The sequence below is a fragment of the Falco biarmicus genome, chromosome 2 (genome assembly GCF_023638135.1).
Source record: "Falco biarmicus isolate bFalBia1 chromosome 2, bFalBia1.pri, whole genome shotgun sequence".
NCBI lineage: Eukaryota > Metazoa > Chordata > Aves > Falconiformes > Falconidae > Falco > Falco biarmicus.
Genome location: NC_079289.1, coordinates 45,935,719 through 45,959,813, shown reverse-complemented (window position 1 = coordinate 45,959,813; position 24,095 = coordinate 45,935,719). Strand labels below are relative to the sequence as shown.

Genomic DNA, 24,095 nt, shown 5'->3' with positions numbered 1-24,095 from the left:
CTGGGACAGTGAAACCACAATTAACCTTAGGTGTTCTGTATGTTCATTTTTTGTTAGGTTTTTCTTGTAGAATCACATCCACTGCTGGCTGGTGTCATTCATATGCTTTGAAACAGGCTGCGGGCATGTTTTCTGCTCTGTCTTCCACCTGTGCTTTTGTAAGATAGTGTTTCCTTGCAAAATGCTGAGGAACCGGGACAGCTCTGGACCTTTTAGAGGAATGTATCTGTTCCTTCCAGTCCTGCAGCATGACAGAAAACTCCTAGTTTCCTATTTTAGGATGATCCTGCATGAAGATCAGCTGTCATGGTTACAAGAGTAAGGAGAAAGGCTTGTGATTCTTTGTACTTTGTCTGTTGTGTGGATGTAAGATGAAGAACCGTGTAATCCAGATTGAAGTCGATGAACTGGCAGCCAGGCAGCCTGGATCTCAAAACCTGGTTTAAACATTAGTAAGACAAGAACTTTGGTGCACGCAGCATTATACCAGTTTTGCTGCTTTATCCTCAAAAGGCAAGATTTAAGAGACAGTACCACCCTCAACCATCCCCCAAACAAATGCTTTAGTGTTGGGGGTGAGGGAAAGGAGGAAAAGGGTTGATTTCCTAATTCCGTAGCAGAAGTCTTTTGACAGTAAGCAAGTAGGTGGCCTGGAAGTCCTGTGGACCTGATGGCTGGATCCTTTCTTTGTTCCCTTGGAGGCTTAGGCACCCAAAAGCTGTTCTCTGCACATGCAACAGCCTTAATGCAGCAGGAAAGAGGCAGGCTTTAGAACAATCGCTTCTCCCATGGACTACAGCATCAAGCACTTCCAAGGGATGCTGACTCAATGGTGGTATGAACCCTCCAAGATAAATTGTTTCAGGAGGCCATGCTTTGCTCTAACTGTTCAAGGCATGGTATCAGCTGAAAAATTCCTTGCAGGCATCTGCTTCGTAACAGTTTTTAATCGCAGAACCCCACAGACTGAGTCTACCATTAATACTGAATTTTAAGTGTGATGTGACATGGGAGAGGATTCTTCTCATTCTGTTAATTTTCCCTAGACTGAAAATATGATGTTCCCTAGGTGGCTGGTAAGGCCACTATCTAATTTTATGATTTGCAACCAGCAGCTGATGGCAGGGGGGCTGTGGGAAGTCTAAAGCATAGCTCCACCAGTTACGGCTCCGTTGTAAGTGGAAGAGCAGAAGCCCACTCTGCTTTTCAAATTATTTCCTAGTTTTGGTGACTTCCAAACCAGAGGAACCTCAAAATTGGTGACACCATCCCAAGTTACAATCCTGAAGGCAGCAGCTCTCCTTTTCCAGAACATTTGTGAGGGGGAAGGCAGAAAGCAGTCATACCAGCTGTGCTGCACAGCCCTTTGGGGAACAGCAGCCACACGCTGTATTGGACCTTCGCGTGTGACAAGCCAGGAACTGCGTCGCTTGAGAACCCTCCTGGAGCGCAGTGCGGGTTAGCCCTCAGCAGCGCAGTGGTATAAAAGTTAAGCAGTTTTGTGCAAGACCCCTGTGCAGACTTGGAAATGTTTGTATTACAGAATGATTGTGTATTATTACCCTTAACGGCAATGTGTAAAAGCAGGCAGCGGAACCAAGCACAGTCTGAAGTGACCGGTAATTCCTCTATTCAAAGCATGAGTAACAGCTCGGTGACACGTTCAGTGGAGCCAGGTAAAAGAGAAAGTCAGAGCGTGTCCTTGAGCCCAGCAGTTAGGACTGTCCCCTGGTTCCTACCATCCGGCAAGTCCTAACACTAGCTGGCTGTGAGTGAAATGCTAGGTGTGATCCTATTATGCCTGGCCCCCAATGTAACTTCTGGCAGGAAGACATCCACCTCAAATGCTTGAGCTAAGTAAAACGATAAATTTTGTTTTCAGACACAAAAAACTACAGATTATCAGGCATACACAAGCTGTTAGATGTCACAAACATTCACTATTTAAGTGACAAAAGTGTAATCCTTATGGTTCTGTTCTGGGCTTGTCTAACAAAAGGAGCCTGCTCATCACCTCGGTATTATTTTGAATCTAAGTCTATATGCCTAACTCAAGGATTCTGGATTCTGCCTACAGGACAGCACTACACTCGATAACTTCCATCTAAATCCTAGTGAAACTACTTCCAGTGCAATAATGAGTCCACTTCAACAACAGCACCTAACCAGTAGCTTTAAACTGAGGATGGAGTTCAAAACATGAAACAGACTTGCATATACACACATGGCTGCATGAAGGAATGGTCAAACGGTCACCAGTGTGACCTACTACTGAATACTCTCGCAGACTCTGTCTCCAACAGCTGCTTCCTTCTGCTTCTGCCTGGAAGGGATGCAGGATCCTTGGCAAATAACTGTCCAGTTGTCTTTGTCTTTTCTTGTTGCCAGAAATTTACTGTCTTCTAACTTGCAACTAATACATGCTAGGATGTATCTGCTTCTCCTTGAAGCAACCCCCTGTACCATCCAGAGTATTAGGGTTAGAGTAAAACATGCTAAATTAAGCAGATTGTACAGATGATACAGGGAAAGTGAGAAGGACTGTTATTTAGGTACAAAAAGCCCAGGATATTATAAACTTGTACTGATGACAGAACCAGGCAGTTACGTTTGACCACAGACATGAAAACCGATTACTACTTTCATACAGACATCCGCTATTTTTGATCGGGTTCTTTAAGGTGTTACCTCTGCAACCAGTCACCTGTGTCAGTTGTTGCATGTCTCTAGATACTACCGGTCCACAAATACCCACCTTTTTGATCGTTACAAGCTGCACAAGGCAGCTTTGACATGTGGGATTCAGCTACTGCGCGTTACAGAATACTTCCAACTATTCGGGGAAGAGTGACTGTGGTGCGTAGGCTCCCTGTGTTCCACATGAAGATGACAAAATACTGTTACAGTGCATGAACAGCCCATCAGGCTGAGCAGAGACCTACCCCACCACTGCATCTGCTTCAGGCTCTGAAAGGTCTCCAGCTGTATCAGTATTACTAGCTTTTCAGCAAGTGAGAAAGAAGAAGCCTTTGGGGCTTCTGCTGGCTTGGTTCCACGATCCTATTTCCCTTTCAGAGCTCTGGACGCTGGTTTTGAGGTTGAGGCTTTTTCCTCAGAAGATAACGTAGGTTCAACAATGCTGAGGGTTTCGAAGTCATAAAAACACGCATCAACAAGAATGTACCTTCTGTGGACAGGCTTGCTGCACCCCTTTATTTTCTCTGGTGCCTCCTGGATTACCTTCTTGGTGGGTACTCTGAAGAATCCAAAGCTCAGCTGGCTAAAGCAAGGGCTCATAAATTTGGCTGCAAAGATTAACGGTCTTTCAAGTTGAGGCAGAAGATGAAGTTTCACATCACAGTAGAACTAAGTAGCAGCTCTCATCACCTCATTCCCCTCGCACTAGCTTTCATGCTCATCCCATTACATGAGAATGCAATTCAACTGATCCATTTTAGTGACTTTTAAAAAGGTTAATTTTCTGCCATTCTTATGATTTCAATCAAATCACAGTGCCCTCTCCTCTTTGGCTGCAGCAGGCTATTAATTTGGCTCAAGCCAAATGACACTGCAGTGTGGGGTTCCTGTGTTACTGCTTAGCCATGGTGCAGTGATAACCTCAGGAGCGCAACTCATTCTGCAACTAGTTTAAAAAAAACCAAGCACAACAACAACAAAGTGAGCCGCATACATTTGGAGACGATTATGCTGCTGCAGGTGTATTTTTTGCATATAGGCACCTTGCTGGTCTCCAGAATGCTGGTGTTCCCTTGGCTTTCGTCAGTTGGGTTTAAAAAGAACAGTGTCCAAGCTGCTCTAGGCATAGCCTGTAACAGGGCTTGAGCGCATGGCTGCTGGCACAGCACCGTTACTGGAAGCACCACTGCCAGTAAGGGGCTGCAATCACTTTTTACAGCAAATCTGTGACAAAGCGTGAATTTTTAACTGTGACTTTGATATACCCCACAAACTGTCATTGCTTTTTTCATGTTAAGGGTTCTATGCTTTTTAAAAAAACTTAAAATTATATAAACATGACTTCTATGAAACTGACCTAACTAAAGCCTCAAGCAGACTTTAAGGCAGGAGACCACTAGAACACAATTATGCATTCAAGTTGACATCAAAACAGGCTGTTTGCCTTCTATCTGTGCTAGAAAACACACACAAGCCTTAGGAAGAGCCATCTGTATTGTGTTTACAGTGCAGGTGAAGGCTGCAAAGTGGTGAAAAGATACCACCCATGCTATCCTCTAGTAGATTGACTGCCCCTTCCCACTGTCATGAACCAGAGTACACTTCATAGGTCCCAGTTGTACAGACCAAAGAAATACAAAACCACCAACCTAAGGCACACGTTGAGGGAACTGGGCACATCTAGGCACCCAGGTTTGTTACCTCCAACACACAGATTGGCTGAGCTGGTCAGACCAGAAGGTCCTTGTAATGCTTGTCCCAACCCTGCCGGTGGCCAGGTGCTATCTGCCACCACATGGCCGTGTATGCAGGGAGCACCCGAAACCAGAGCAGGGGGGCTGCCTCCCAGTCACCCTCTGGCACTGCAGAGTTCAGCCAAGCGGCACCACACCAGCCTACTTTCAGGCAGCAGCTACCCATGGTTACACAGAAGCTGGCCAAGCCAGAGATGCTGAAGCATTCATGAATGTGTTACACAGGTAATAAGAAAAAAAGGCATAGTCTTTCATGTGGTCTAGCAAAGCCTTCCCACCACAACACTTTTACAGTCAGCAATGAAACATACACTATAATACCATCACAGTAGCAGTCCAAAATCCTTCAGGATATTCTGACATAAGGGCAAGTTCGGCTCTTCAGTAAGCAACTACACACCAAAGGATGTTTTGCTTCCAACAGGTAAAGGGACCTCTTCATAAATTATTTTGAGATAAGGGAACTTCATAGGTAAAAACCAGTATTCCAAGTTGTAGAAGAGGTAAAACTGATGATTCAAGATGACACGATCGATTATTTTTAAAAGATCCACAAAAAACTCTCCTACTGTCCGATGAGGTTTGAACGGATAGTAGAAGTCTCTTATAGCTGTTGCCAATGTCTCGTTTCCTAGTGGTCCAAAAATAGATGTTTCATTTCCCAAATAAACAGGTTCTCCACTGAATAAAATTATGCTTGTATAGTTTGTTTGTACCTTCTTAAATACAGCTCCTAAGTCAGCTAGCTTCTGGTACGTTCTCAGTATAAATTTTGAGCATTCATAAGATTCAAACCAAACTACTGATTGTTTGTCAGGACTTGCTTGAACTGTCCAGGTCTCATAGTAAATGCCAGTCTCATTGTCGTATTTTACCCATTTTGCCATTTCATTAAACATGGTTCCTGTAAGAAATGAAAGTATTACAGAAACAAGGTAAGAAATACATGACTCAAAATATTTTCCATCTACTTCCAGGTTCTGCAAAAAGTTTACCTACAACATTACCTAACCATACTAAGACACAAGGCTTAGGCTGGAGGGAGAAATGATACACCACTGAATAAACATTTATAACTAAGTTACTTAAACTGCAATTCCTTCTCCTGTTGCATTTCCTGCTACTATGCCAGAACATCCAAACATCAAAGAACCACGATGTTCCCCTTTTGTTTTATCCATGTAGACAAACAGGGCAGGTAGTACAACCTACCAGATAGGCTGACAAAGCACTCACTAGTGCAACAGGCATTTCCGCACTTTCTCAAGTTTTAACTAAATTCAGCAAATCAGGGCAGAAGCTGTCATGTCTCTCCACAAAACAAACTTTAGACTGAGACACCCTGCTGTTTTAGCAGCCCCTCAGCCAGCAAAGTTGAACTGAGCCAAATAATATGAGTGGGATGTAAAGACCAGTAAACTTCAAGACCTTAAGGAATACTTTTTTATTTAGAATATGTGTTTGGAGTATTCTGGTGATGGTGATTTCACAATTGGAATGAGGAAGACATCTCTAACTCAGCCCATATCTCTAGTAGCTCCCTATGGGTGATGCATCTGCCTCCCCAAAACAGAGCTAAAGCACAGGGCTAATTTTCTTTCTTTTGTTTTTCCCACAATCCTAGTTAGCATTGCACCTCAGTCTAGCTCCTCCCGTCTTTCTTTCCTCAGTCATGGCACAGGGTACAACCATCTGTGACTCAGATCCACCTAGGACCTCACATTCACAGCATGACCAAATTTTGCAGATTCTTCTTGTGTGATATGTCAAAGGGCACAGGCAGACAACAGCTTGCAATTGTGACAGTGTTCTAAGCATCTTCTCCAACTCCTACCCAATTATCTTCCTAGTGTGTATTCTGTAAGGCATGTTACTGAAAAGGGTTTATCTCTCCTCACAAGACTGAGATGGACTTAATATAAGTTCTGGACTTAACATCTTAAATTAAACATAGATATTACAGGTTAATGCATGGTTTCACGATAATCTGCCTAGACAATCAAAAATCAGACTTTGGATACTCCTGCCCTAGTTCCACAGAAGCAACACACCCCTTAGTAACATTAACCTGGCCGATGGGCTCTAGAAAAGAGGTTGCTTCACTGTGGTCTCTGACACTGCTGACAAACAGCTTTATAGGATCTCACAAGGGCAAAGTGGGTCCAGCTGTTTCCTATGTTAAAACCTTCTCCTACAAGATGGGATACTTTTTGCCTGCTCTCTGAAAGAACCAAGTTCAGCTCATGATGCTGTCCATCTGTTTGCATCCATTCATCCTATTCCACAGTGACTTTCAGATTCCTAGTCAAATTCAGACAATTCAAAACCCTCAGAGATGCCACCTTCCTTCAAGTTTCATGGAAACAGGAAGCAAGAGAGGCAAGGAAGACTGTAACAACACCTCCACAAAGCTCCTCACCTTTCTTAGGCATCAAATAATCCACACAGGCAGGAAGCATTAAAATTTCCACAACTCCATGAAAATATTGAACTTGGTATTTGTACAAAAGAATCCAATCATATCAGGCATCAAAGACTTCAGTCATAAACAGGAAAGCAGCTCTGCTATTTCATTGCTTAAAGAACAGCCTAGAATTTCATAGCAGCCCTGCACAGATTGTCTAGAGACTGAGTCCAGCAAAGCTGCTAAAGGTAGAAGTGGGCAAACATAAAGCACCACACCACACCAGCTGCAATCTGACTCTCCATTGTGCCTTTTACATTATGCCAGCTTCCAAGAGTAAGGGGGTTTGGTCACACAAAATGCAACTCTCCAAGTCCTCAGCAGACTGTTCATAAGTCATTCACTGTATTTAAATGACCTCTTTATTTTAGCATTTCAGTGTTCAGTGTACACCAGGAAGCTATTCTGGTGATCACCCATGTATTTAGCGGTGTAAATCCTGGTTTTGTTCTACAACATACGAGACAGACCTATTACTGGGGACATCTGCACAGTTTTTATGACACAGCGGGGGAGACGGAAATAGAGATTATTATTTTTATATTTGAGACTATTTCTAAATACGCCTTGTTTGCTCAGCAATTTACACATTTTCGGCAGTTTTTCTATCTCAGCAGTCATCTGCCACTTCACAATAGAAGGTTTTGTTTTGGTGAAGCCATGTCAAAAGAGTGCATAATGGTTCTGTATAAGCTGTTTTGCTATTTTTACACTCAAGAGACTCAAGTGGTTTTGTACAGCAACACCAAATGACTCTCATTTAACAACTCTCCAGTGTGTGTTGATCAAAAGCCAGCAGCCTCATATCACTTTCTGTATTAAAGAGTGTGCAGGGATAGAATTTCAGTTTGAAAGAAATCAGCATCTGCGACTAACATTGCGAATAACCTACAAAACATAAATTAAAAGATTCTGCTTTACATGAAGACAAGGCTGACTCTATATTTCAATGTATTTAGCACTATCCAAAGCATCTGAAATCTACCTGATATTGTGGTCACAAGAACTAACGTTCCGTTTTCCTTCCAGTGTGCATCATCTATTCCCTCATAAAAGCAGGCAGCTCCCTGGTTACACCAGAACGGTGCATCCATGTCAGGCCGGAGATGTGGAAATGTGCAGTTCCCAAGCTGGAAGAGCTCATACCACTCCATTGTGTAGTTTTTGCCCGTTAGAGAGCTCTTGAAACCCACAGCATCATGCATAATTTTCTGGAAAAGAAAAAATAAAAACACCACAAAAAACCTTTACCATAAAAATTACTTCAGTTTGACTTGTACAGAAGATAAGACACTTGGGAGCTGTTGTGTAACAGGGCGAGAAAAAAGGAAGAGGTTTCTGTAACATCTTGGATTCAGCAGCATTGATGGACAACATACTAGATTGTATCACACTTTTATCAGAGTCACACTGTCTCAGTGATTGTCTATCCACCCATTGTAAATTCATTTATTTGGAGACAGGTACTCAGTGGGAGCTCATCACCAAAACTCAAGCTTGCTTAACCTCACAGGGGCATCAAAGAAATAAAGAGCAGAACTGAATTACTGAAAACAGATCTTAGTAATGAAATCCACAAAAGGAATGGAAGTATTTCTTTGGAAAAACTGCATAGCAAATACATAAATTCAACCTTAGTTTAACAACAGAAACAATGATATTTGAAGCTATTTCTAGTTTTCAGTCTATGTGCTTGGTTTTGATGTTCCTATTTCATGTACATTAGTATTTCTTTATTCATTAGGGATCATGCTTTGAAGCTTAATTATGCTGCTACAGTTATAAATATTACTAAAGCTGACAGTCTTTCATGTTTGCATGACTCCATGAATGGAGGCTTATCACAACATTCAAGAAAGCAACCAACTCCCCATCACCCACAGTTCTGACCAGCTAGCTATCCACTCCTGACAGATAACCACGTTCATGAAAATTTATGTGTTTGACAACAGCAGAGTTAATACACTAAGCAAGCATTTCATCTGATAGTAGGAGACAAATAAATATATGTCCTTGATGCAGTCTTAGTGCAGAAAAAAAAGACACCCAAAACATAGTGGTATGTGTGTACAAAACACTCCAATACGCAGCTTCATAAGGGAACACATTCAAACCCACTGACAGTGCTGGTTATGTTCTTTTCTTTAGCTGAGCTAAATTCTGTTACTTTTGTTTGAAACTTACTGCTCTTTGGATATCTTTCCTATAGATAGCCTAGCTTGTGTGCTCCAATACTCCTCCATACAGGCATATCCCAACCTTACAGCACCCATTCTTGACAACTGCTGTTGAATTCAGCTGAATTTGCCAGTATAACTTTGTTAAACAAAAGCATCACCTCACCAAATGTCCTAGCAGGTCCCCGTATTTGAATTCCCATACTGGAGCCTGTAACCGATACACTTCAATGACATCCTCTTCTTTCATAACTGGAATGGCAGAGCCAGTGGGACAGAAGGTGTAACGAGCTTGGCAGTAAGGATCAGTTTTTGGACGGTAATCAAAGCGCCTGCGTTGAGAAAGAGAAGCACTGAGAATTTTAAGTACAGCTTCATGGCTGGAGTAACTGTCTCATGGCTTCCTAAGGGCCTGAGTGGGAGAACTCAAGTGTCCAGCCACCACCAAAGACAGATTGTGTGATCCAGACACTGCAACACTCAGTGTATGTAAGTTCGTAAGGCTGCCAAGGTGCACATTTGTAGAAACAGGACTTAATGACACAAAAATGCAAGTCGTGTTGTACACAGTACTGGGTAGTGAAGGTGCAGAAATGATGCATATTACAAAGGGTCACTTACAGTCACAACATGAGAGACACATAGATGGTGGGTAGAGGACAGTTTGAGATCTGCCTCAAAAACATTCTCCTAGTGGTTTCTCTACACAAGGATTGACTGGTTTGCTCTGGGAAACTATTCCACAGTACAAGCTCCCCAGATGGAGCTATTTTTACTCTAGAACACTGCCAACATCAGGGAAAAAATATGCTGTTCCTCTATGCTACTTTAGATAAAGAGGTCTAAGAACCTAGCTAGGATCACTGTTTCCATTCATCACTCCTATTAAACCTCAAAAACTGAACAGCTTACATATCATACTATATACAAACAGCAAAAGACCTTTCTGACAAGTCTTCCTTTCCCAACTTCCTTCAGACTGACTCACTGTATGTCACTTAAAACAAGGTTCTTATGTTCCTGTTACCAAGACAGCTTGGCTTACACAGCTTGCCCAGAGCACAGCCTCAGAGTCTAACACACTCACTCGTGCAGGGCTACTCAATGGCAAATGTACTCAAGCCATGAGATGACTCAAGGACACATGACTCCCTGAGCCATAGTGAGGCCAGTAGCCCTGATGAGATTTATTTTGCCTGTGGACTTCTCCAGGCTTGCTGGTACTTCAGTGTATCTGCCTTTATTTTGCCTGGGGTGGTGTGAAAGAAAAAAAAAAAAAACCCAGTATGGCTGGAAAAAGGACACACAGTTATAGAAAACAAAGACTTATGCCAGCCACACATTTAAGTCCTGTTTCTTAATTGCACACCTTTCATTTTCAATTTCCCCTCCCACTGCACCTTGCCTGTGACAAGAAAATAACAAGCACATTAAGAAGCATTAAAATGCCACATTTCCGAGTGTTTCACACTAACAGGCTCCAATTTTGACGAACCTGAGACCCAGCCTTGCAACTACTGAATTTGCTGGAAAATCCAGACGATTCCGGACTGCAAGATCAGCTCCTTCAGGCACCCCCAGATAAAAATCTAACTGCTGGGAATTATGCAACAGGCTCTCTAAACTTCAGGCTTGCACTCGATAGCAGTTAAACACTGCTAACACCTCCCTTGGCAAACAGCAAGCCTGCACAAAATACACGCACAAGCCTAGCCCTTCTCCTGAGGGGGCCCTTCTCCCCAGCACTGCCAAAGCCTGAGCGATTCGCCTCAGGAAAACGTGGCAGCGTCCCCGCCTGTGCCTTCCCCAGCGCCACCAGGCCCTTGGGGCTGAGGCAGCTCCGGAGCAGCAAACGGGATTTATACCAGTTCGTATCACGAACAGAAGTATGAAATTTAGATTTAATAAACTAAAATAAATCCTAGCCCAACTTCCTGATCGCAGCTTTCTGCTAGAACGGGAATTAAAGGCGCACCTTCCAAGCGAGGGCCGTCACTCCCGGGGGCTGCAATCCCACCGCCGGCAGCGCGGGCGCTGCCCTAGGCCCGGCACGCCCGTTCCCCCACACCTGCGAGCGAAGTACACCAAACACCCTACAGCGACAAATACCCCCGTGATGAAAAAGAGAAAACTATGCACAGCCTTTTTAGTCTAAACATTAAACAAACAAAACAAAGGGAAAGGTGGCGGCCCTTGGAAGAGGCGGGCGGTTAGGCGCGGGCGGCCGGGGGGACGTGCCTCCCCCGCCGGCCGGGCCCCCTCCCCGGCCACTCACCTGTAAGGCACCGGCCACCGCCGCTGAGGGGCGCGGAGCCCCTCCGGGAAGCAGGGCCCGCAAGCCGCCGCCAGCAGCAGCAGGAGGAGCGGCCGGCAGCCCATGGCGGCGCGGCCTGCGGGGCTGCGGGAGGCTGGGCGGGAAGGGGCCGCCCCCGCGCCCGCCCACGGGGCCCGGCGAGCTCGGCCGTGGCGCGGCCAGCCCGGGCGGGAGGGCGGCGCTGCGCGGCGGGGCCTGGCCCGGCGCGGGGTGTCTTCCTCCTCCCGAGGAAAAGCGAGCGTGGGGTGACTCATCCCTGAAAAACATCACTGCACTGAACTACGAATTCAGTTTTCTGGCGACCCGGACAGCTGCGCGTTCTTTTAATTTAGCTGAAGCGTTTGTTAGCAGCCCAGTACGTTGTTATGAGCATTGCCTTAGAGCCACCGTAAAACACACAGCAAATGTCCGCCCTTACAACCAGAACCCGCCGAGAGGGATGGCCTGGGTCCCGGGACGGAGAGGTGCGGCCTCGCCCGTGGCAGAAAGGCTTTTGCTGCCATGAACCCCGTAGTCCTGAGCCCCTTTGGGCCGCCCAGAAGTCTTGTCTGAAGCTTTTCAGGGCTTCCAAGCCAAGCTTGTATACCTGCCACCTATTTCAGAATTGAAATTCAGTCTGTAAAAACTTAACGTTATGGGGATTATATAGCAGTTTGTTCTCTTGGTTTTATGGCAACAGCGAGAACTATCTTGCAGATGAACTCTGGCTAAGGGAAACGGTGAGGACCAGTTTGCCAGCATCATCCCTGGAATAAGCACAGCTTTTTCCAGCTCTGCAGAGTTCAAAACCAGCTACACTGGCATCAGAGTCCAGGAGGCTAAGTTTGGTGGTTGGGATCTGCAGTGAAAGCACTGCCGTTTGCTCTTCACTGGGTAAATAATAACTGTGCTGTGGACTTTTGGCTATCAGGAGCCAGAGAAATATCCCTACTCATTGCATACGAGCCCCTAAAGAACAATCAGTTCTCTAGTCAGCACTACATGCTAGGCTGTATTCAAACAAAATTGGAGGTGGAGAACCCTGCATCCTACATAAAAATGCAGGATAGGCTGCTGAATATCAGTTTTGGTAATGGTGGAGGTACTAAAGGTGTTCAGAAAACCATAAGATGGCACAGCTATTAAAATCCTTCATTTCAGCAATATTTCTGTATCTCACTTCATTCCTGCCTGATTCTATACTGCTTATATTTAAAATCCATGCCATTCAGCATTATATATTAATGCATGTATGCATGATCTACGCATACCTATATTCCCATATTTCAATTCAATCTCATCCAGGTTATTTCTGTCTGTTTTAAAGTAAAGCTCTGGTTTTGTTCTTTATAAAACAGCATGTGCTATTACTCATGTGTGTTTCCTAGCTTGAGCGTAGCACAAGATGCCAGCTCTTTCATCTGTTCAAAAAGGTATGTGTTTCTGTGGAATATATCCGTAACTCCTAGTTTCAGAGATTTTGATGTGTAACTCTAGAAGTGCTTTATGAAATAATGGAAGCATAATTTATCCCTGCTATGAAACCAAGATGTAGGGAAGTGAAATGACATAATGAAGGTACTGTAACTGCTCAGTAGCCAAACTGGAAATACACTATGAACTGGTTCTTAGCCCTGGCTCAGTTTACAATTTGGACTATTAAGTCTCATGCAGGCACTGCTGTGGTTGCTGAAGGTGTCAGGTCAAATAACTAAGATGGTAAAGCTATTGATTTTATTTTTTTTTTTCATTTTAGTAGCATTTTTATATCTCACTTCATTGCATCCCATACAAAATTTTTGCAGCACAGTACTGTTTTTTTTTTCTTCTCGTAGAATCTAGGTTTTGTTGTGAACCATATTTTAACATGGAAAATTAACAACTAATAGATTTGTGAATAAATGTACTTCAGCTAAAAAGCTCACATCAGCAATTTCTGAGTCAGCGGCTGTCTCGTTTATTATCCAGAAACATGTCAAAGTGCCCTTTATAAACTCACAGAGATGATCTGCGTCTCTGTCCACTAGCAGGCTTAGAGGAAAGATTGAGACTGGCTACAAAGATCAACGTCTGGATTTGACAAGATTCCTAAATTTTTTCTTATTTCCCGGAGTATTTCCTTTTGATTAGTGAAAACCAAATATTTTCCTGAAACAATGAAGAAGACTCTTGGAGATTTCCCATTATAAAACAGTACCTTCTCCACCTCTGCCCTTGAAAGCGACAGGATGGAAGGAACAGAGGGAAAGGGGAAAACCAACCCTGCTGCTGCAGCCCAAAGTTGTATTTTTGAACAGCTACTTTGGGTTTGAACATCTACGTGAGTCATCACACTGTAATAGTCACAGCAAAGATGCTGGCGAACCTGAAGTAACAGCTCCTATCTCACAAAAATGGGCTCCTCTGGATGGTGTTTACATGCTCAGCTGCACATCTGCCAGCCTATATTCTAGCAATATGCCATTCAGTCAGAAAATTACAGTTATATATACGGATCACAGCAAACAAAACTACGCAGCTGGCAGTTTTACTGCTTGCAGCTTGGTGGGGTTTTTTTAATATATATTCACAATGGTGTATGTTAGCAATTGAGTCAGCTGGATGCACACTGAGAAATACAAACGTCACCTGAAGTCATATTGAAGCCAGTCTGAAAGACAGGAGTTCATCAGTCTGAGGTCCACCCTCTTGCCTTTGAGGAGTATGAAAGAAATCTTGAAAAAAGGAGCTATTCACAGGACTCCTCTGCACCTATGCTCTGCTATATAGCCTGAGATGCAACCTGAACTGTGAGTTGGGGTGAAAGCCGTGTCTTTCTCTACAGAAAAGGAGAACGGCTGGGCTTTGTGACTATGTAAGGTAGGGCTAAGGGTTCCCCTCATGTCCTCCTTAACCCTGAGAGCTAGGATGAGGACTGTGCTTCAGGAGAGGTGTGCAGCTCAGTGAGCATTTGGAACTGCAGGGCAGCTTCTGCTTTGTCTAGCAGCTTAGGGGACAAATGAGGGAAATTATTTATTTCCAAGCTGGAATTCCAGAGGGCTCTGCTGAAGCCTGAGAGATAGAATGAGGGCTGGAATAAGGATGCAAATGAAGTTCATCATGAGTTTTGTGCTAGGAGGGACTCTCTGGTATCTGCTGCAGGGTAGAGATCAGTAAATTTATGAGTCAACCAGATGCAGTCTGTGAAATACAAAGAACTATTCAAGTCAAATTTAAGCCAATATGAGAATATGTTGTTAGGCAACTAAGGCCCTTCAGAGCAGGATTTCCACTAGAGAAAATATCTTTCTCAAATCCTGAGCCGCAGGAAAAGGCTTGGGGTCCAGGACAGAGCTGTAATTCAACCCTTTGAAACCTGAAGGGAACAGTACATGCTTTCTCCCCTTCAGGGTGTGTAGCTGGTTGCTCAAAGTCTGACAAGAACTGTTGTGTGGACAGCCAGAAATTGCTTCTGCTCTGCTGAGACACCTCAGCAGGGTCTCCCTACTCCTTTCATGGGGAGCTGCTTTTAAGCTAAGGTTCTTGCCTCCCACCTGAGCTATGCTGCAGCCACGCCTGGGCCCAGACATGTACCCCCATGGGTGCAGACCCTGACTCATGCATCTGACATCCCAGCTTGGCCTTGGATCTGCCTCATCACTATGGACTTGCCTAGTGATTGGACTCTTGGTGGAACTTCATTGCCATCACCAGAGCTGCCCTGCTCACCTTGCTCAGGGAGGGTGGGACTGAGCCTCCACTTGTCCTTTTATCATGCTAGGCTCCCCATGGAGAGCAGCCAGCCCTCACCATGCCCTGGCACCCTAACTCTGATGCTGCCACATTGCATAGCAGTGGATCCTCTTCCCCACTCCCCAGATGTTTATCTGAAGTCAGGCAGCAACTTTTGTCATTTATGCTATCTCTGGGGGTGTCAGGGAGCAGCAGGAGTAGGGCTGCTTTGCAAGAGAGGACAACCCAGGAGCAGAGGTGACCATGGTGCAGGCAAGGGCAGTGACATCAATGACCACACTGCAGTCCTGCAGTTTCTCAATGGGAACAGGTATGTAGTAGTGGCTGGATCCAGCAACAGCCCCAGAAACAGCAAGGTAGAATCAAGCCCAGGGCTACCTATGATGTGTCCAAGTTCCATCCAGGAGGCAGAATACTACCTGTAGCACAGGTTCACGGTCTGTGCAGGAAGACCTGTGTGTCAGGACGACAAGAAACAGGACTGGACATGCACATCTACAGCATATCTCGTACCATCTCCAGACATCCAGGCCTAAGTTTACATGCAGCCCATGGGTTTGTGGCCAGAGGGTGTGCGGGTGGAGGCCACAGCTGAGGCTAGCCTGCGTAATCATAGGGCTACTAGTGCACTCTGGGCCTTCACAGCAGCTTCTTCTCCCATCAGGGTTTGTACTCTCACCTTGCAAAGATCTGGTTTCAGAGGTGTACTGCTTGTGAAATGCTCCTGTTGCTACTTGCTTTTGTGGGCCCAGGCCAGAGAAGAGTCATCACAGGGCTACTTCAGGGTGATGCAGAGCCAGGGCAAGGATGTGCCATGACCTGGGATGAAAATATGGACCTAAGGCAGATACAGAGGGCCATGATAAGATCACAAAGCCAGGAGATGGCATAAGCAAGCTGGAGCTAGACCATGGAACAGAGCCAGGTCAGTTATGGAGGTGTCACAGAGATGTGACATGGGGGAACCTGAAGTGGGATGGGAATTGGAATCCCAATCAAGTCCAAGGTCCATCCAGGAAAAAGGGCTACCTGTAATGTGAGTCTGAGGTCCACCCAAGGGACAGGACCAGAAGCAAGGCTAGAGATGAGGTTACTGACAATTCAGATCCACCCAGGAACAGTACTAGCCAGTAAGTCAGGACAGAAAGAAGCGGGGAATTCTAGCTCTGAAGGTGCTCAGTTCCCTAGCTCTAACATTAACCCTGGCTCTAACACACAGGGGAGTCTGGGACTCTGCTCGTATCTCCAAACATGCACTGAAATGAAGCTCCTTCCAGACAGCAGCATCCTCCTAGCATTCAAGCTTGAGGAGGACTCTAGTGGGATTCTGGAGACTCTCAGGTCCCTGATCCCCAACCCAGCCTTCCCACTCTCCTACATATGCGCCTAAGGAGTCCCATGCCAGTAAGAATGCTGAACTGCCACTCCACTCTCACCAAACATATTTTGTATTTCTCTGGGTTGAGATGGCTCCACTGGAATTTCCCTGGGGTCCTACTCAATCTGGAGAGTAAGGTGAAGATTTGGTGCTGTACAGAGCTCTAACTCAAGCATTTTGAGCACTTGTGGGCATTATGAACTGCAGCTGCACTGCAGTCCAGCTCTTAATCCTGAGAGACAGAGTGCGAGCTGTGGTGGAGTCCGAGCTGTAGCCCTACATTCATTTGGAGCAAAGATTGCCCAGCAGACAGCAGTCTGCCTTTAAGCAGGGAGTTTCCCTATCTTGGCCCTTTCCTGTCCAAGAGTCTCCCTATCCATTATCCCACACAGCCTCCTGACCTCTCAGTATATAGCTGAATGCATTTTGCTACAGAGACTTTGCTTTCATATGCCATTTTTGCGCTTCCCAGCTGATGCACTGTTGGGTCCCCTGCAGAACCCTCATGCTCCAGATTTTTTGAAGACACTCTCATTTTTCTACAAAATCTAGCTTTTCAGCCCTCTGGTCCCGTAAAAGTGTATGTTTTCATTATTAAGCCCAAGTTTCTTCTTGTAAGAGAAGCAGCCCACGAAAAATGAAGGACCGAGAGCTGAGAGATCTTGCTAAAATTGACTAGAACTGGTCTCTGGCGTGGCATGTGTGTGTAAGAAGGGGACTACAGGTGAATGCTGCCTTGGGCCAAGGAAACTCTTGATTTCCTAGGCCAATGCCTTGATGACTAAGCTGGGAGCAGGTGAAAAGGCAGGCTGGTTTTCCAAAGAAACTGGTTTTCCTGGTAAAACGAAGCTGCTCCCCACAACGCAGTATGAGGTTAAGGGAGCCAAAAGATGTGTGTGGGTCTGTCGAGTAAGGTTATCATGGAAACAAACAGCATCAGGGCCCATCAGTACCGCTGGCCTCTACCCACACTCCACTTCACTTGGCTTTCAAAGTATATTCATTACACCATTATAGTCCTATGTGTAAAACAAAGAACCAGCTGCAGGGGTACACCACTGAGGCTCTGCAAGGCCCTGCTGGTGGCACAGCAGCCCTCAGACAAGCTGCAGGAACGCAATGGGTAGATAACAGCACTTCGAGGGCCGGGCGAGAAACGAGACCAAAAAAGACTCCTGAGCCTGCATCGTTTAAAACTAAAGGCAGGTCTCATGCTTTTTCCCCCCAGATTTCTGCGACGTTTAAAACTCATTCCCACCCACATTTTGTAAGCAGGAGGGAGAGCACCTCGTGAAAAACTGCCCGCGGACGGTGCGGCTGCGGCCCCGCCAGCCCGGGGGCAGGCCGCGGAGCCCGGGCCAGGGCCCAGCGGCGCAGGCGCAGCAGGAGGAAGGAGGAGGAGGGAGGGTGCTGCGGTGCCCGGGTTCGGTGGCGTGAGCAGGCTGCAGCCGGGCTCGGCAGCGGCCGCCATGGGCAAGCGGGTGGCCGTGGTTCTGGCCGGCTGCGGCGTCTTCGATGGCAGCGAGATTCACGAGGCCGCGGCGGCGCTGGTGCACCTCAGCCGCGGCGGCGCGGAGGTAGGGGGCGGCCAGGCGGGGCCCGGCTCCCGGCCCCCCTGCGGCGGCTGTGCGGAGCCGGGTGCGACAGGCTCCCCGGCGGGCGGCCGGGTTCGTCTCCCCATCTCTTTGCGTCCCTCCCCGCCGAGGCCCTGTGCCGAAGCCCGGCGCTGGCCACGGTTTGTGGGACCCGAGCTCCTCCCGCTTCTCACCACTGCACGCCACTAAGTCTGTTCAGCCGTACTCTCCCTCCTTATCTTACCCCCTCCCTTTTCTGTATTTATACCCCTCCCCGAGACGTGAGTGTCCCCGGGCAGGGGCGGCGGGCGGCAGCCGGCCGTGCGGAGCGGCAGGAGGCCCAGCCCGCTGCCCGCCCCCGCCCCAGGCTGCGCCGAGCCGGGGATGGGGCCCGGTTAACGTGCCGGCTCTGCTGTCCAGCCGGTTCTGCGGAAGGCCGGCGCTCGCCCTCGCTCGGGTTCACCTGCTTGTTTTGTGCCAGCTGTTTCTGGGCTTTTTCGGTAACGGGGAGTCCCTGGGAAGCCCGGACCAGGGTGTGGGGTGTGCCTGGGTCGTGCCCGTGGCTGCGGGTGTCTGGGTGTAGCGGCACAGGGGTGTCTGACGGTAACAACGGCACCTCCACATTTAGCACGAAACTGCCCTCTCTAAAGAGAACTAAAGTGGCGAGCGCTGAGAAGCCTGCCAGGCAAACTTTAAAACAGATACGTGAAGACAGCCTTTGCGGTACAGCTTTCACAGAGCTTGCTTGACATTTTAATGCAGCTTTCCCCTATTGTGCCTAATCAAAATATGTTATTCCGTGTTTTGCTCTTCCTTCCTGCTACCAGTGTCTTAGGAAAGCGAGTAGCTCTAATGTCTGCACTGGAAATGGCTGTAAGGTTTGCATCTGTATCTTTTAAACTTTTTTTGTAAAACTTTTTTAGCACTCTGGTCCCATAATAGTTAAGAGTAGCCTTTCTTCAGACTCAGCTGTGTGTCCAGTCAGGCTGCTGGTACAAATTACAGTGCTCTGTTTGTCCTTGGGGTTACCTGCAGAGGGAATGCAGGCCATAGCAAAGTCGGTAAGCTTAATGCTGGCCAAGAATGCAGTTCTGTCTAAAGGCTGTAGGAATAGGATGGGGAGGATGACTAGATTTACCTGTCCTAATATGCCACCTGTCACTTCAGATATTTAATGTGATAGATCCATCCTGTGGAATCCACTTCTCTTGGATAAGAGACTTCAGGAACAAAACCTGATTTCATTAAATGATCTTTCTTGTGACCAGGCTGCATGAGTTCTGTTTAAACTCACAAAATTGCTTCGTCTCTGTGTTCTAGGTGAAGATATTTGCCCCCAATATTGAGCAAAAGGATGTAGTCAATCACCTGAAAGGAAGTCCAACAGAAGAGAAGAGAAATGTGTTAGTTGAAAGTGCGAGATTGGCAAGAGGAAATATTCAGGATTTGGCTGAACTGAAAGCTAGTGAATTTGATGCAGTCATTTTCCCTGGTAGGTGCTTTTAAAAGAAAATTGTGGGGTTTTTTTCAATTGCAAATAACTGGTTTGCTTCTGCTATTTTTTTATTTTTAAATCGATTTGGAGAATAAATTACATCTTGAATTTGAGATGTATGTGGGTGTTTTCTTTTACTTTCTTTTGAGGATGAGAAGATGTTTTAGGAAGCTCTTATGGGCTGGCAGGTCATCTCAGTTTATTTATTAATTTATAGTTTATTAATTTAAAATGCCAGAGCGTTCTTGTGGTGTCAAATTATACATCACACTATTCCTTCTTTCTAAGGATTGTGAAAACTTCAGTGCCTCTTTGTGGACAAGAACACTGACCAGAGTACAAAAGTAGGGCCCAAACCTGATATGACATGGCAGTGTCTTAGTTTTAGGGCCTCTGAAATTGTTGGCAGTATAGCAGGTTGCCAAATAGATTATATTCGCTGTCAGATGTGAGTACATTTTGTTTTAATTATGTATCTGGTTTGCTGCTGATTAAGTTATACTAAACATGTTTATGGATAATTTTTTATTTATAGACCACAAAATTGCCTTTCAGACAGAGGTAATTGTAATCACTTTAGAAATGAAGAAGCCAAAGCGTTACGAGGCAACTGTGACGCTGAAGACCAGTTTCCAGAGTATTCATAGTACTGCTGAAGACGGCCTTCACGGCTGTGCCCGCTGTTAATTTTGTTACGCTGTCTTTTGTTGTAAGGCCAGCAGAGGGTGGCTGTATAACGTGGAGAAACACTTCCAGCACTAAAACGCGTGGGTGACATCAGAGCTGATCAGGGAGTAGAGCCTAGCAAATATTTTCCACGTTAATTTCATGCTGTTATAACCCAGGCTCAGGGGGGTTGCTGTAATAACTGTTAGAGGGAAATGAAACCTATTAAGTTTGAAAATTAAAATCTTACCTCAGAGATTCCAGATAACACTTGAAAGTGAGCAAAGAGTGAAAGGAAAAATATTAAAAATGCAAAGCTTCTTGATGTTGTTCATTGAAGTACTTGTGGAAATTTCTGTTTGTTTATTGTAGAAAAGTTGATGTTGTGCACATTCCGTAAGGAATCAAGTATAATGGATGGTTACACTAATAACCTTCTTAATTTGACTATTTTGATGGTTATAAATCCAGCAAATGCAGGTGCTGTAAAATATAATATGCTTGTACATTTAAATGAAGATTAAATGCAAGTAAAGGATTGTTATAACTAATTTCTAGGAAGACACATCCAGCATTATTTTTAATAGGAAATTATGTTACCATTCACGAGTGGTATGTCTCAGAATATCGCATGTTATCATTGCCTTTTTATGTAATATCCATTTTGTTCTTATTGTGTTAAACTTTTGGGGCTTTTTTTTTAAGTCCATAAATCATTTGAGGGGAGGAAAAAAACTCTATTAATTGCTGAAGTATAGAACTAAAACTTGAGAATGAATTACTGTAGAGGGTCAAATCACTGTTTGCATTAGCCTCATGAATTACGCTCTTATACTTTTTGTTATCACTTTCAGTTATCATTGGTCTTTCTTCTTACCTCTCTCTTGCTTATTGAGGGGTGCATATCAGATGGTGCAGCTTTTCCAGTGACTAGCAAATGGATGTGAGGTTTTCTATTTGTCTGTTTGTTGGTTATTGAAGCAAGATTAAGCTTTCTGGCCTGTGTAGCATACGTGGTATAGAAAGTGTGCAGTTGAACTTTTAACGTCGTAAACTCATCATGTTTCACGTGCTGAAAACCGTCAGTATAGCAACTTAACATTCCTACGTCTGCCAAGATTATGTTGTAAAAAAATGAGAACTTGTGTCTGATATTGAATGTGATGCGTTTTAGTGATGTCTTACATTTGAGCTTTTGGGGTTGTTCTGTTTTTGGTATGGGTTTTTGGTTGTTTTTTTTTTAGGTGGTTTTGGTGTAGCAAAGAACCTGTGTTCCTGGGCTACAGATGGCAAGAACTGTACTGTCAATGAACATGTAAACTCCACACTCCAAGCTTTCCACAGTGCTAAAAAGCCCATTGGTTTGTGCTGTATATCACCAGTTCTGGCAGCTAAAGTCTTTCCTGGTTGTGAAGTTACAGTCGGCCAAGATAAAAATGTAGATGGAAGGTAAGAAGAAAATGGATGAAGATAATTTATATGGGAATTAGGATTAGGAAATGGCCAGTCTTCTGTGCAAAAGTCTGAGGTCTCTGGTGCCAGTAAACCTTGGGTAACTTATTAGTGACATTTTTCACTTACGTCAAGTTTTCACTTGCATAATAGTGGTAGGCACAGAGCTCTTAGGGCAGGCAGACAGAATCCATGAGGTCAGGTGACTTATGTGCTAGTACACAGGAACAGTTTATCCCTAAATTCAGAAATATATTGGTCTGTGATATGTTGTATAATACCAACAGACACAGACACAGTACAACTAATAGTCTGAAAATTTTAGATAGCCTTATCTCTTGCCTAAGCCATTGCTCTGAGCCGCCAAAGGTGACATGGGTTCCTGCACTGGCTTTATTGTACAGTGTGTGTGCTAATGAGTCACTGGATGTGGCATCTGTCAGCCCTAAAAGTGACAGAACAAAGTGACTTTTACAGAATCACTGCTGTGCAAATGCACCGGTGACCAAGGATATAAAGTTATTTTTTCACATTACATTCATGGTAATTAAGTGATAGATTTTAGCTTACACTAAGTGAGATACAGAATTTGCTTACCCAGTGCCTTTGAAGGCCATGGTTCATATTACAAACGTGCAAATGAAGAACAGGCATCTGTCCGGCTGGCATTCAAAAATTTGTGGTAATTTGAGTGGTTGTTTAGCTTGCATCTGTGGGCTTTTGTCAGCTCAGGGTGTTTTAATGAAGTTTTTCTGGTGGTAGTGGTTTGGGGCCAGTTTAGGGGAGGCAGGTGAGAAAAGGGCCTGGCAGAAGTCAGTGCTGCTTCAAGGATTGTACACTCCTGGTAACTCCTGAGTGGAATTTCATAGCAACAGCAGTAGTGAGGGATCGCATTTGTTCCTCCCTTATCCTCAGGAAAAAAAAATAAAAAAATCTCTGCAGAATCCCAGTGGAATTCTGGTGTTGGAAAAGGTCTAACATTTCTGCAAGTTCAGCTGACATATCTCAGACTTCTGAGGATCAGCTATGGCTGCACTTGGTATCATCTTGTAAACTTACTGAAAGGTTAAAACCAGAAATGTACTTTCTGAATTACCGTGGCTTTGCATTTCAGACCTTGTTTTCAAAGAGATCAGATCACTTGTGTCCGTAGGGGATGGGAGAACCTGACAGTGGCAGTCTGACTCCTTTGTCACCTTCAACTAAAGAGTCACTTAAATATTACTATAGTTCTCTCATTCAAGTTATGTTGGCAGAACTTTATGACCGTATCATCTCTTTATGTTAATTACAGTCTTTTTATTTACAGATTTCCTGATGCTGAAACGGCATCTGCTATAGCAGAGCTTGGATGTAAGCACATTTGCAAAAATGTAAATGAATCCCATGTGGATAAAGCCAATAAAATAGTTACTACCTGTGCTTTCATGTGCAAGGCTCCTCTGCATGAAATCTTTGATGGAATTGGAACAATGGTGCAAGAAGTCCTGAAACTTGCCTGACTGGAAGAGTACAGACTTCTATGAGGAAATCAAATTAACTAAGCGTAAGCTTTTAGCTTCCTTTGATTGTATTAATAAAATAATGCAACTGCTAAAATTCACGGTTCTTGGTGTGGTTTTCTGGTTTTGTTTTTTTTTTTTAATCTGTAGTACTTCAAATGGTTATTGCTAAGTTTATCCTATTTATTTCTCTTTTAAAATAGAAAGCATGTGTTGAAGGTTGCTGTGGTGGGCGTGTTCTGCTTTTTTTTTCTCATGAATCTGAATATATTCAGTCTTGATAAAATAGTGCAGCAACGCTCCTTGTCCAATGGGGTTTTATCACATCACTAATGGTTATCAGTAATTCACATTTGGTGTTACCTATCCAGCTATAATTACAGATGAAATAGCTGTAAATGAGTCTGTATACCTTCAGTATAGGTAATTAAATTCTACTTTCTAATCAGAAGGGAAAAAGAAAAGAATGTGGTTATTAGTTGGTTTGTTGTTTGGTTTTTTTTTTTCCTTCCCTTGCAAATCTTTAAGCAAGTGTAACTAATGGACTTCTGAAATTTTTGCAGAGCCCTCTAGGTAAACCAACTTTTTGTAAACCAAGAGTCAGAGGCTTAAGCACAAATGGATACCTTGTATGTGGAAAATACACAGGTTTGCTCTAATAAATAATGTGAGTTTTTAGTAAAATGAATTATCTTTATTTTGTGATCTTTTGCGTATGTAATTTGGTGCCCTAAGGGAGGTATGTTTTATGTATGTTAGAACACGTGCTGTGATCTTCCAAATGTAAACAAAGGTTGTCAGCCTTTCTTAGAAGCGCAGTCTGGCACAGCTTTGTACTCCTGAAGGAACTAAAATTTCCCAGAATTCATTATCAAGGTACGTTGATTGTCACTTTGGACACTTAATTGTCT

General features: G+C 44.6%; 2 protein-coding genes across 3 annotated transcripts; one reads left to right on the top strand and one right to left on the bottom strand.

The window, feature by feature from the left end:
- Window positions 1-4,173: 4,173 nt before the first annotated feature.
- On the bottom strand, window positions 4,174-11,526 carry CLN5 (CLN5 intracellular trafficking protein). The gene is made up of 4 exons (XM_056327614.1): window positions 11,368-11,526; window positions 9,259-9,424; window positions 7,901-8,126; window positions 4,174-5,355 (listed from the first exon to the last, which is right to left on the bottom strand). Exons 1-4 carry the CDS (start codon window positions 11,469-11,471, stop codon window positions 4,844-4,846), a joined length of 1,008 nt encoding a protein of 335 aa, XP_056183589.1. The 5' UTR covers window positions 11,472-11,526; the 3' UTR covers window positions 4,174-4,843.
- A 3,019-nt stretch (window positions 11,527-14,545) lies between these two features.
- On the top strand, window positions 14,546-23,286 carry LOC130144888 (glutamine amidotransferase-like class 1 domain-containing protein 3, mitochondrial). 2 transcript variants are annotated; one of them, XM_056329124.1, is made up of 6 exons: window positions 14,546-14,601; window positions 15,891-15,902; window positions 16,509-16,632; window positions 19,390-19,561; window positions 21,475-21,679; window positions 22,992-23,286. In XM_056329124.1, the coding sequence occupies exons 1-6, from the start codon at window positions 14,546-14,548 to the stop codon at window positions 23,182-23,184; spliced, it is 762 nt and encodes a 253-aa protein (XP_056185099.1). In that variant the 3' UTR covers window positions 23,185-23,286. The 2 variants fall into 2 exon arrangements, with proteins under 2 accessions (XP_056185099.1, XP_056185100.1); XM_056329125.1 differs by lacking the exons at window positions 14,546-14,601; window positions 15,891-15,902; window positions 16,509-16,632 and adding an exon at window positions 17,891-18,072.
- Window positions 23,287-24,095: the final 809 nt, after the last annotated feature.

What these genes read in the sequence shown, in the direction of transcription:
- LOC130144888 (XM_056329124.1), top strand. Translation starts at nt 14,546, where the DNA reads ATGAGTCAACCAGATGCAGTCTGTGAAATACAAAGAACTATTCAAGTC. An exon ending in TACTCAATCTGGAGAGTAAG is followed by an intron (nt 16,633 to 19,389) that starts GTGAAGATTTGG and finishes TCTGTGTTCTAG; the next exon opens with GTGAAGATATTTGCCCCCAA. An exon ending in GATAAAAATGTAGATGGAAG is followed by an intron (nt 21,680 to 22,991) that starts GTAAGAAGAAAA and finishes TTTTATTTACAG; the next exon opens with ATTTCCTGATGCTGAAACGG.
- CLN5 (XM_056327614.1), bottom strand. Translation starts at nt 11,471, where the DNA reads ATGGGCTGCCGGCCGCTCCTCCTGCTGCTGCTGGCGGCGGCTTGCGGG. An exon ending in CGGTGGCCGGTGCCTTACAG is followed by an intron (nt 9,425 to 11,367) that starts GTGAGTGGCCGG and finishes TTCTCAACGCAG; the next exon opens with GCGCTTTGATTACCGTCCAA. An exon ending in GGGACCTGCTAGGACATTTG is followed by an intron (nt 8,127 to 9,258) that starts GTGAGGTGATGC and finishes TTTCTTTTCCAG; the next exon opens with AAAATTATGCATGATGCTGT.